We start from the raw sequence: 13190 nt of genomic DNA on the forward strand, positions 1-13190 counted from the left end.
ATCCAAAAATAATCTGAAGTCCAAGGACTGGCTTCCATTCATCTACAGGCCCATCACTGACTTGCCTCAATGGTTCCCAGAACTGAGAGGCTCTCGAATTAGATCTTTGAGCGTATAAAAATGCCCGCCGATCTCAGCACACAGCAAGAGGCTCTCTTGAGCGTTAGGGAGTGCAGCCACTTACTCGTCGGTTCTGTACAGTGCGAGGGCGTGGCCTGTGAAATCTATGACATCCTGGCCCAAGTCAAACTTCTTGTACACATCACGCATGGTGCTCTTCTTGGGATCAACCCCTTCAAAGGTGCGGGCATCGTTCTCGTCAAAGTTGGCAACATACACCAAGAATTTCCTGAAGCGCCTTTTCTCAAACAAGCCCATCAGACCTACAAAGGCAGGAAACTATCACATCACAAAGCATATACAGTATTTATTTGTCCAACAGTTTTTAAGTTATGAGGTTTGCTTCCCATCATCAGGTTCTACAACAGGTTCTGTTGTAGATCACAAGCTGAATAGGAGCCAACAGTGCGATATGGCTGCAAGAAAGGCAAATGCTATTTTGGGCTGCATTAATAGAAGTAGAGCTTCCAAATCACGTGAGGTACTGGTTCCTCTCTATTCAGCCCTGGTTAGGCCTCATCTAGAGTATTGCGTCCAGTTCTGGGCTCCACAATTCAAGGAGGACGCAGACAAGCTGGAGCGTGTTCAGAGGAGGGCAACCAGGATGATCAGGGGTCTGGAAACAAAGCCCTATGAAAAGAGACTGAAAGAACTGGGCATGTTTAGCCTAGAGAAGAGAAGATTGAGGGGAGACAGGATAGCACTCTTCAAATACTGAAAAGGTTGTCACACAGAGGAGGGCCAGGATCTCTTCTCGATCCTCCCAGAGTGCAGGACATGGAATAACAGGCTCAAGTTAAAGGAAGCCAGATTCCAGCTGGACATCAGGAAAAACTTTCTGTCAGAGCAGTACGACAATGGAATCAGTGACCTAGGGAGGTTGTGGGCTCTCCCACACTAGAGGCCTTCAAGAGGCAGCTGGACAACCATCTGTCAGGGATGCTTTAGGGTGGATTCCTGCACTGAGCAGGGGGTTGGACTTGATGGCCTTGTAGGCCCCTTCCAACTCTGCTGTTCTATGATTCTAGACCAAGAAAAAGGGGATTTCAGCATTAACCTGGATTACGTTACTGAACAAGAACTGCCAGCAGCAATACTGGCTCAGTTCAGATGAGGCAGTCTAAACCATGGTCTGGAGAATCATCTGGACTGAGCTACTGTTAGCTTTAAAAACAAAACAAAACAGTAAGGCTTTAAAAATAAAATACTGCAACCAGAACAAGCTGACACACTTCAATACTGGCTGGGCTAAGCCAGCTATTTGGGAGAAATGAACCGGTCGATACGAAGAACAGAAAACAAGCCAAACCAGATTTATGTTCTCATACATATCAAATCTTGTGCAGATTTCTCTCTGTGTTGCAAGCTCTACTGGCGAAGAGGACAATGGTTAGAACTAGGCTTGTCAAACCTGAACCTTTCCCCAGTTCCTCAGAAAGCACCAATCAATTCTAGAGAGCAACCTGGTTTGCACATAACACTAACCCATGGCTTGTTTAACCCATGGCTTGTTGAATTCTGGGTTGTGGTGTGTGAACCCAACTGTGCTAACAAACATTGGTTGCTTATCTGTAATTGTATTTCAGCGGCCATCTGTGCAGACACAGATATGGGTTCTGCGCCTGTGCAGAGCCTCCGTCGGAATCTTCTAGAGCTGATTTTAGGTTGGAAGCCCATCTGAACCCCACCCCCTGTGCATGCCTAGAGTGCAGCGCCACAGCCTTTCTCCTCAGTTTCTCTGAAGATGCCACATTGACAGCTCGAGACCAAGAGGAATGGAGAAAAGAAACCTAGAACACCTGTATAAGGGCAGGAGGGTGGGCCTTCTTCACAATGGATCAGCCAGGTGTCAGAATCTGACTGAGCTGATGGATCTGACTGTGCCACAGGACACAGAATTCGTGATGTGCCTGATTGAGTTGGAACCGAAGGTTGGGATGGAACCAACAAGGACTGTTTTGAAGTAGCTTCTAAGACCACCACGAGGGATAACTTTGAGCAGATTGAAAATCATAGAATAGCAGAGTTGGAAGGGGCCTACAAGGCCACTGAGTCCAACCCCCTGCTCAATGCAGGAATCCACCCTGGATGGGTTCATTCCCAAAGTACTGCACGAAGGTGAGAGGAAATCATTTTGTCATTCCTGTTTGGTGAATCAACAGTGTGAGCATGACTCTACACAAGAGACAAGTCTATTTGGCCCTCAACCAAATAGAAAAGGCACAGGTTAGGGTTTGTCGGGAGGTGGTAATTTGTTCCCACAGTCCACATATTTATGTAAGGGCCCCCAAAGGGCCCGAGGCTGCCGAAGGACCACAAAGGTAGCAAACATGCTCACAGCATAAAAGGAACCATTCGGAGTATAATGTAGTACTAAAATAAAAGTGGAGAGAAGAAATAAGCTAGTACAGAGAGCTCTCAATGCTGCAGTTGAAAAGAAACTGAGGGGAAAGGGGGAAGCCCCGTGCTCTGGGCATGCAGAGAGGGGGAGACAGGTGGGGCTTCCCACCCGAAGGCCTCAGTTCTAGAAAGTTCCGGTGGAGGCTCTGCACAGGCGCAGAACCCGTGCATGGGATGCGGAGAGACCATGAAGAAGAACCTTTTATATGATCTTATGGAACCATTATGGCACAAAGTAGCTCTTTGCCATCGCATCAACAGCTTTATGTGTGATGAGATGAATTCAAGGGGTGAACTCCTTTCATCCCTTGGTGGCAGATGGGGGGGGGGGCAGTTACTTCAGGGGCATCTCGCTAGTCACTGCTGGGGCAGCAAGCGAGCACCAGACCTCTGGTTTCATCCTGCAAGGCAGTTCTTATCTTCTCTGTTACTAGAAGTGGCACAAACATAATTCTAGTACACAGAATCATAGAATAGCAGAGTTGGAAGGGGCCTACCACCTCCCTAGGTAACTGGTTCCACAGCCGTACTGCTCTAACAGTCAGGAGGTTTTTCCTGATGTCCAGCTGGAATCTGGCTTCCTGTAACTTGAGCCCGTTATTCCGTGTCCTGCACTCTGGGAGGATCGAGAAGAGAGCCTGGCCCTCCTCTGTGTGACAACCTTTTAAGTATTTGAAGAGTGCTATCATGTCTCCCCTCCGTCTTCTCTTCTCCAGGCTAAACATGCCGTTCTTTCAGTCTGTCTTCATAGGGCAAGGTATGAATCCACCAGTAAAGCTGACAATGACATAAACCTGTACAAGTCTGCCACACAAATGCATCTATTTCTGATGAAGTCATATAAGCCGATTCAAATACTCTTTAGTGTTTTTGATATAAATAAAGAATCAGCCTTCTGGATTCATTTCAGTTCTACACTAGGAAGCTCTAGCGCAATAATCCAACATGGGTACAGAAAAAGCTCCGTGTGCTTACTGGATGCCAGGGCTTCTGCCTCAGTTGAAGGAACTTTGTAAATCTTTCCTCCTTTGTAGACAAAGCTTCCTTCAGTCACTTTGAAGTCCAAGTAGCGAGTGACTTCTGTGTACAGCAACATCTTGACCAGCTGGCCTGAAACCAAAAATATGTTTAGCGTGAGCAGCTAGAGGCTAACTGCTTGAGGATCTATGTAGGCTTAAGGCTGAAAGGAGACTATATGGCAGATACAGACTCACTAGAACACTTTTTTTTTTGCCTCAGAGGGGCGTATGCAGCAGTGGGCAGTGAGCTGGAGACTGCCATTTCGGTTGGCAAGGGCCATCTCCCCTTCCCTTCAAAGGCCCCACCCTGGGTTTGGAGGTTTGTCAACCAGTTCTGGATGGGGTTACACTCCCCTTGAAAGGCTGTGTTCGCAGCTCAGGGGTGCTCCTGGATCCGTTGCTCCAAATGACAGCCCAGATAGATGGGACGGCCAAGAGTGCCTACTATCAGCTTCGGCTGATATGCCAGCTGCGCCCCTTCCTAGAGTCAGAAGACCTAAAGACAGCAGTGCACGAGCTGGTAACCTCAAGGCTTGACTTCTGCAATGCGCTCTACATAAGGCTACCTTTGTGCCTAGTCCAAAAACTTCAACTACTGCAAAATATGGCAGCCAGGTTGGTCACCGGTACATCTAGGGGTGACCATATTACACAAGTTTTAAAATCATTACACTGGCTGCCAATTAGTTTCCGGGCAAAGTATAAAGTGTTGGTTATTACCTTTAAAGCCCTACATGGTTTGGGTCCAGGCTACCTGCGGGATCGCCTTGTCCCATACAATCCGCCCCACACATTCAGGCCCTCTGGGGAGAATTTACTTCAGCCAGCAAAAACTAGATTGATAACTGTTACCCAGAGGACCTTCTCTGCTGCCGCTCCCAGACTGTGGAATGGCCTGCTGGGAGAGATCTTTCTGAATATAAAAAAGCAATAAAGATTGATCTCTTCGGGCAGGCCTACCCAGTTGAATTTTAAGACGTCTGGCTGTTATTTAGTTTTTATATGTTCTAATCAGTTTTATGTATTTTATATGATTTGTATTTTATGTTGTTCCCTGCCTCAATCAGGAGGGAGAGGCTGGTAATAAATAAACATATTACTATTATTATTATTCCCTGCTCCCGCAGCACAGTAAAGCCAAACAGCCCGTCCCACACAGCCACACACACATATCACAGGGTACCATCCTATCATAATCATGCTCCCACAAGCCCAGCCCCTCAGCTTTTCGGCAGGTGGGGGGAGCCCAACTGTAACGGAGAGGATGGCACACAGGAAAGGCCATTCGCGGACGCGCTTCTCCCCAAGAAAATCACCCTTCCTCAAGCCCGCTAACTAGCGGAATGGCAGGCTTGGGGGAGAGCAACGAAAGGGTCAGCGAAGTCCAGCTGTGGCTTGGGCGCCTGGACAGGTTGCACTGAAGGCCACCCAGGATTGCCCATATGGGTACGAGAAGGGGAACATCTTTGGATGACCAGCCGGTTGCACATTCATCGTTCTGAGGTAAAGATTGCCTGAAGAGGCTCTTTATAGTATTAGCACGGCTTACAAAACTGCCAGCGTGGTTTTTGAAAAAAATTAAGAGCGTCCCAAGATTGAAAATTTAACTGCTGGTACTTATTTTGCACAGGGTAAATCACGCTCCCAGCATGCCCTTATTCATATAAAACTCAGCCCATGCAAGTGTCTGCAAAGTGGCTTGTTTTGGTCCTGCTAGAACCGATTACGGGGGAATCATACAGGCTGCAGGCCACCTGGTAACCTTTGGGGTTCACTGAACGTCCTGGGCAGGGTTAGCCTCCGCAGCAGCCAGGTATCAAACCCAGCATATCTTGTATTGAACAATGACAAGCCCCAGTCCTGCAGTGCCTGGATCTGGACCAAAGGGCTTTCTGGGCTTTTGGCCAGGATTGAATGGTAAACGGCAGAAACGGAGGCGCTAAACAGATAGCTTTCCATGCAAATTAGCAACACTTAGAATAACGCTGCTGAAGCCCTTTGAAAGATGCTGAAATTAAGCAGTTGTCTTCCTATCTACGGATCGCACGAGGCGGCGCTGCCATTTTAAGCAGATGCTATGCAAACACTTGAGCTACGGCCATCGATCCTGAGGACAGCTAGCTTGGTATTGGCTCCTTAAGCTTAAATGGATCCCGGTACTGTTGAAAAAGTGAAAGGGCCAAATGAAAACACAGGGCACTGATGCGAGCGCTGCATCTGACATGCAGAGGAGCACAGCATTCCCAGGCATTTGAGCCACTCAGATATAGAAGAGGGAAACCCGGGCCGTTTCATTTCGGTCAGGAGAAGGTAGGCAATCACTCACCATTAGCCATAAGGAATTTGGGAATCAGGTCCACGTTCCAGTCTCTTCCTCGGCCCATCGACTCTGGTGGACATCCTGGCAGGTTAAACCTTTTGTACAACTTTAAGAACAAGGAGTCGTGCAATTAGGAACGCGTTACGCTCACGGGAAAGGAGCGAGGGACCTATCAACGGTGAAAGCTAGGGCTGTTCGAATTGCTTCAACCCAATGTCTTGTTAACAAAAATCAGGACGTGCACTCGGGGAGAATATTTATTTATTTATTTATTTAAATTTATATCCCACCTTTTCACCAAAAAATGGAGCTCAAGGTGGCACCTATGCGGCAGGGTCTTGCTATTTACTGTGTTATCTGTACAGCACCATGTACATTGATGGTGCTATATAAATAAATAATAATAATAATAATAACCATACCACAGGCCCCAAGTTTAGCATAGCCCCTTGTTCCTGCTGCCCAAGTTCTACGTACCAACCCTTCATTACTGTTACCAGATGCAACCCTGGGAACCTATCAAGAGAACCTAGTATAAATTCCTTAAATAGAAAATATGTCTGCCAAAGCACATGCCAGATTTAGAATAGATTGCAAATCTAGCACCAAAATTTGATTTGACATAGTGACCCAGTTCACACATCACAGCAGCAATTCCTGGGCTGTTTAACCCAGAAATTGCCAGGGTCGAGTACCGCACCCGCCATTTCCAAGTCTGATCAACAGACAAGAAACTCCCTGTTCCTGGCTTTTTTGGGACATCCAAGCCCAGAAACTCACCTGGGTTCTTAATTAAAATTGGAAGTGGCTCACACACGGCACTCATCCCTGTCAGGAACTGCCACTGGGGTGTGCAAACTGGTTGAGCATAAGCACCAAATAAGCAGCTGATATCACAGTCCTCTTGTTTGGGTTTCTCTTTCACCCCACCAGCCTTCCCTAACCTGGTTCTCTCGAGATGTGTTGGATGACAACTCCCCATGCTGGGAATTGTAGTCCAAGACATCTAAACCAGGTTGGGTAAGGCTGTCTTAGACCTTTTAAAACAAGAGAAGAAGCAGTCTGATGGACCAGACTGTAACAGCCAGAAACAGCTTCATTCCACCAATTAAGCTAGACTGGCTCAGAGAAAATCTGCCTATTTAGGATACTGAAGGCTTACAGAAAATAAGCCTTTCAGCAGCCATTTTGCAGTATTATATACAGATTGATAATAAATCCATTACAGTTTGAGTAACCTGACATTAGCTAGGGATATGGGGGCCATGCATTCCAAGAGCTTTCCACAAATCCCACATGTAATCAAGCTAGGTAACTGAGTTAAATACTACTCTGTGATTCTAAGCGTAAGATGCACCATCCTGCCCTAAAGTGCTGCATGCAAAACAAGCACTGGTTACCAAGTGAGCAAGAATGAGACGTGGCAGGCGTCTCTGGGGATGGGAAGGAGAGAGAACTGGGACCAAAGCCAAGTCCAAGAGGCAATCTGAAAGAAGTCTACTCTTGCTGGCATAGGGAGGGTAGTCAAGGGTTCACACAGAAGCATCCTGTAATTGCCGAATGTAAATCCCATGATTATTTTATAACTGGTAGAATGGACTTGGACAAGGAGGCTCTATTCCAGCCTCAACATAATGAGAATGTTTTAGAAGCCACACACCAGCCTTCTAAGTCCCCACAATGCCTCCTCAGTGGTTTCCACCCCCACCCCCCATCTCCTCCACCTAGTCTCCTCCATCCTACCAAATCACTTGTTAGAACGCAACACCTCTTCCAAATAACCAGCCTGGCCAGGAACCTATCCTGTTTCTATTTCAATGTAAACTCTCTCCCTTATTCAATCCCCAGATGGAAAACCCCGAGAGTCTGTCTTACTCCAGATGGCACCTTTTACCATTCTAATCAAAGATCAGATGAGCTACCTGGAGTGGAGACACAGCAACTGACCCAGTTTGGACATCACAACAACTTAGTTGTGTGTTTTTTTAAAAAAATCCTGGGTTCTTGTGAGAGAAGCAGGAACAAGCGAGCAAACCCATTCTCGCTGCTGCTCATTTGCCTCCGCTGAAGCTGGGTGGAGATAGATGTCCCATCTCAGGTTGTTGGGCGTGATGTCTCAACGGAGAACTTTGGGTTGTTGGGGTACAGACAACCCAGAGTTGTAACCCAAGAACAAACTATGGTTTGTTTAGCTCGGTCGGAGCGATCTTGCAGCCGAGAGCCAGCTTGCTCCCGCTCGTTCACGGCCATCCAGAGTTTAAGTGAGGTGTCATAGCTAGCCCTCTGTCATAATTGGGGATAAAAACAACTTCAAACTTCTGAAATTTTAGAAATATGATCTCCCTAGAACTCTCACCAAGGCATTACCATCTTCTTAGCCTCTGTCATTCCAAATTCCTCCCCTCCCCGCCCCGCCCCGCCCCTTGCTGGCTGGCCACTCTTACCTACAACAGCCCCAAGCCACAACAGCTAAAACAGATCTATTCTTCCTATTAATCTCTACTGCGTCCTGCACTAGACCATGCAGGTTGGCCATGGAGAGTTCTAGGTCTCTGAGCCTTACCCATTGACATCAACCTTCCTCCCCTTCACTTTTGCCTTTCACTGTGTAGGAAGCTCTGGGCCTCTCTCAGCACAAAGAAAGTAGCTCCTCCCAGCGCCAGCTGTGTCCCTGGTACCACAACCCCTTGGTTATCTCCTATTTATGACTGGAGATAACGATATACATTCCCCAGAGCACTGTTCCAGATTGGGAGGGGGAATGGTGTGTTAAGAGGAATCCTAACAGTGGAGATTCCTGGACAAGTCCAAGGGGGATCTGTAGGCCAGAGGTTCCCCATCCCTACCTTAAGTGTCTATGCCCTACCATCACTATGCTTATAGTACACGTAATGGCAACAATGCCTGTTCTTCTCTGTTCCCCCCTTCTTCACTTCCTTCCCCTTCCTGTGTCTCCCCAATACTGAATTATAAACTGTAAACCTCTGGATAGAGACCTGTTCTCTTGTACAGTCTGCGCGCATGCACACACACGCATGATGACAGTTATATTTATGTAGGATACATCTTCTCTCGAGAATGAATTATTTGGCAAATTGTTCTGCAAGAGAACCGAGTTTATTTTAATCCCCCGTTTACCCATGCCTCCATCTTCTTCCCCGTCCTGCAGTGGCCTCCCATACCTTATTTTAAATGGAAAGCTCCTTGGGAAGGCACAGTATAGCAGCACCCCACACACCAACGTGTTATATAACTTCTTCCTAAACCCAACAGAGAAGTACAACAAACTTGAATATTCACAAGGCCCGGAGGTACTCACATCTTCCAGGGGGGTAATAGATGCGCTTTCACCTCCATAGTAAGCATTGCGATCCATGTGAAGGACCTTCTTTCCATTCACTGACATAATGCCAGAGAGAATACATTCCTGCATGAGAAAGATAACACAGCGTTAAACAAGATGTGCAACAACTCCCAATGAGACAGAGAAAATACATCTTGTGCTGACTGAAACCAAGACAGTGACAGAAGAGTTATTTGAAGGAACGCCTCCTCCCATATGTACCTGCCCGGACCTTAAGATCATCCACAGGGGCCCTTCTCCGTGAGCCCCTGCCAAAGGAAGTGAGGCAGGTGGCTACTAGGAGGAGGGCTTTCTCTGCTGTGGCACCCCGGCTGTGGAACGAGCTCCCCAGAGAGGTCCGCCTGGCGCCTACACTGTACTTTCGTTGCCAGCTGAAGACCTTTTTATTCTCAGTATTTTACCACTTAATTTTAACTTTAATTTTACTGTTCTAACTCTGTATTTTAATTTTATATCAATTTTGCTGCGTGGTTTTTATCCTGGCTGTGCTTTTTATACTGTGTTTTGTATTTGTGCTTTTAACCTGTTGGTTGTTTTATTATGGCTTTAATTTTTGTGAACCGCCCAGAGAGCTTCGGTTATTGGGCGGTATAAAAAATGTAATAAATAAATAAATAAGAGGCAACCTGCACGCCACACCTTGCACCGCCACTATTTTACAGCAACAGAAAATCGATGCAAGGATATGAGCATCAGGGAAATGGCAGGTGTTATTCATTAACTTCCTGTAGCAAACCTGTATCAAGTTGTTATCCTGCAACAGCTACTTCCTATAAAATAGCATAAAGAGCCAATTAAAAGACTAAAAGCTCAGAACTTCCTGATATGCAAGCAAAAAAACTGCAGCACTAGTAACCTGAGCAGGGAGTAGAAATGTGTTCACTTTAGGCAGGTCCAGAGCTAGCTTGAATTGTTTTAATGCTCTATGTGAAATTTATTGCAACTAAGACGTGAGTTGACTAACTGGGAGAACAGTTTGGCCTTACTGACACCAAGTAGTAGAAATGTACTGTTTTCGATGAACATTTCTGTTGACGAAACCGCTTCCAAGGCAGACGTGGTGCTCAACTATTCCAGATCAAGTTCCAGGATTTTGAAACACTCGCCTGCCTGCCTGCCCAAAGCAGGGGTGTGGCTCTGTGGTGGGCAGGCAAAGCGAATCTGCCACATACCCAACCACTTCCACTTCTTTCAGCAACTGCAAACTGCAAGTTCAATTCCGGCTTTCCCTGGCCTCAAGCAGAAAGCCCGGCTGATCACAGTGAGAGGAGAAGCTAGAGAGCACACAGCCAAATCTGCATATGCACTTCTGAAAGGCAAGCAACGCATAAACACTGGTTTCTCTCCATCCTTACACTACTCCGAGGATTTTGGCCGCCCAGCTTTCCCAACACGAATTTGCTGCCAGGAGACAGAGAATATTGCAGATCAATGAGGGGGCTGTTTGTGGGCTGACAGTGTTATTATTGACAAGTCCACTTGCAACTCGTATTCTTCCCTTCCTCTGGAAGGAGCCTAGAACCTGGACTGTATCACCGATGGCCAGAAAAGACTGCCCCTCCAGACCAATATATCATTAATTATAGAGTATGTGTGTGTGTGTGTTTAATTGTAAGCTGTTCGGGGAGGCAACTTAGCCAAAAAGTACGGTATTATATTCTCTACCGATGACATCCCATTTTTTGAAAGCCTAATGCAAAAGAATACAGGATTGGCAGTGCATCTGGCTCCATTCTGACCTTTGCACTTAGTCCTGCTCGAAGTTTCTTTTAGTATTAACTGAAGAATGTAAGCCTATGAGCAACCTAGACTGATCATCCCATCGTCTATACCAAAAGATTTTTGAGTCAGCACATCAAAGGTTAAATGCAGCAGAGTCATTCAGTGCTGCTGGCGAACAACAGGCAAGCAAGTTCCTGCCTACATTTTCTTGGTTGGTTCAGTGCCCAGTCTAAAAAACTTGAAAATCTAGATTTAATCAAAGATCAACTGTCGGCTGTCCCAAACATATCTACAGCTTAATGTAGCACCCTAATTTCTATCACTTGATCCCATTTCTTCTGCTTGGTTCAGAAAGGCTGCAAACTGAAGAGATGCCAAGAAGGGTCTACTGGATCACAAAATAGCAGAGTTGGAAGGGGCCTACAAAGCCATCGAGTCCAACCCCCTGCTCAATGCAGGAATCTTCAAATACTTAAAAGGTTGTCACACAGAGGAGGGCCAGGATCTCTTCTCGATCCTCCCAGAGTGCAGGACACGGAATAACGGGCTCAAGTTAAAGGAAACCAGATTCCAGCTGGACATCAGGAAAAACTTCCTGACTGTTAGAGCAGTACGACAATGGAATCAGTTACCTAGGGAGGTTGTGGGCTCTCCCACACTAGAGGCCTTCAAGAGGCAGCTGGACAACCATCTGTCAGGGATGCTTTAGGGTGGATTCCTGCATTGAGCAGGGGGTTGGACTCGATGGCCTTGTAGGCCCCTTCCAACTCTGCTATTCTATGATTCTATGATTCTCCCCCTGACTCCGCGTGCATGCACCTAGTGTTTGCATAATTACCCAAGCTGCAGCATGGGATGGCGTGTCATGTGAACTCAGCATATGGCGAGGATGGCTTTGTACCTACCCTACAAGCCCTTCTGCAAGTTGTCAGTTGTAGCGTGGGTACGAAGCTACTGCCATCGCATGGCATGTCCAGTTTGGATGACACACCAGCACAAGCTGCAGCGTGGGTAATTATGCAAACAACAGGCACACACTGGGAGAGACGCCGCGATGGCTTCTTTTACCTCCATAACTGTCCAAACCAGGAGTATGTAACGAACCTTTGGAAATAACTTGCATGGGTCCAGAAGAAACTTGTGACCAACACATAGGCCGAGAAGTTTCCAGTTAAAAGTAGAAGTGTTTTTGGATTTTGCCCAGGAAAGTTTAAGCCATCGCTTGTGTAATCAAAGACTAGAGCTGCCTACACATCTCTAGCTCTGCAGAGTTAAATATTCTAATGAACTGTACTATCCCACTAGCTTAAATCTATGAAATGTTATGCTATCCTTGTCCTCCAGTAATTACAAGTCCAACGCATAACAGCTTGCTCATAAGAAATCAACAAAAACCATCACTGGAAGACCAGCTGGGCAAGACATGACAGTAGCTGTCAAGAAGTATCCACAAGTTCTCCTGGCCTCTTCTGCCAGAGAAGACACCATTCAAGTCCCATTTGTTCATTGTAAGCCAGACATCATGTCTAGGACAGTTTTGCTGAGAAAGGGTTGGATCCATCAACTAATGATAGAGCTCTGTCTAGATCAAGACCATTAGATAAACACAACATTGTTGTTAAACCACTAGAAGATTGTTTGCTTGCACTTCAGACAACCAACTTGCCAGTGTGAAGAAAAGACTGACCGGTAAACTACTGAACTAATCTGTAACACAGGATCAATGTATTAGTAACCCTCCTCCAAATCCTACATATGTAGAAATGTAGCTAGGTGTCTGCTGCTCTAGCTAAGAAATAACTTAACGGTTAGGGCACAAAAATAATCAGGTCAACAGAATACAACTTAGCTTCCAAAACTTAATATAACCACACATCACAACAAAACATTAAACTATACACAGAAATCAAATTAAGGCAGTGGAAAACTAAAACATACTACTCAAAAATTACAAAATTTGTAAATTTTGAATAATATGTTTTAGTTTTCCATGGCCTTAATTTGATTTCTGTGTATAGTTTAATGTTTTGTTGTGATGTGACTTCCTTTTACAACTTCATTGGCTGCCAGTCCAGGTCCAGGCCCGATTCAAAGTGCTGGTATTGACATTTGAAGCCCTAAACGGTTTGGGGCCAGGTTATTTGAAGGAACGCCTCCTCTCATATGTACCTGCCCGGACCTTAAGATCATCTTCAGGGGCCCTTCTCCGTGAGCCCCTGCCGAAGGAAGTGAGGCAGGTGGCTAC

At 46.2% G+C, this 13190-nt stretch overlaps 1 protein-coding gene across 1 annotated transcript in view; it reads right to left on the reverse strand.

Moving 5' to 3' along the window:
* Window positions 1-13190, reverse strand: part of GDI2 (GDP dissociation inhibitor 2) — a 36014-nt gene that overhangs the window by 7893 nt on the left and 14931 nt on the right. The window contains exons 2-5 of the mRNA XM_063134503.1: window positions 9179-9286; window positions 5866-5965; window positions 3496-3630; window positions 185-383 (exon numbers count right to left, since the gene is read on the reverse strand). Coding sequence (XP_062990573.1) covers window positions 185-383; window positions 3496-3630; window positions 5866-5965; window positions 9179-9286 — 542 coding nt within the window. The remainder of the gene's footprint in view (window positions 1-184; window positions 384-3495; window positions 3631-5865; window positions 5966-9178; window positions 9287-13190) is intronic.

This window comes from Elgaria multicarinata, chromosome 9 (genome assembly GCF_023053635.1).
Source record: "Elgaria multicarinata webbii isolate HBS135686 ecotype San Diego chromosome 9, rElgMul1.1.pri, whole genome shotgun sequence".
In the NCBI taxonomy this organism is placed as follows: domain Eukaryota; kingdom Metazoa; phylum Chordata; class Lepidosauria; order Squamata; family Anguidae; genus Elgaria; species Elgaria multicarinata.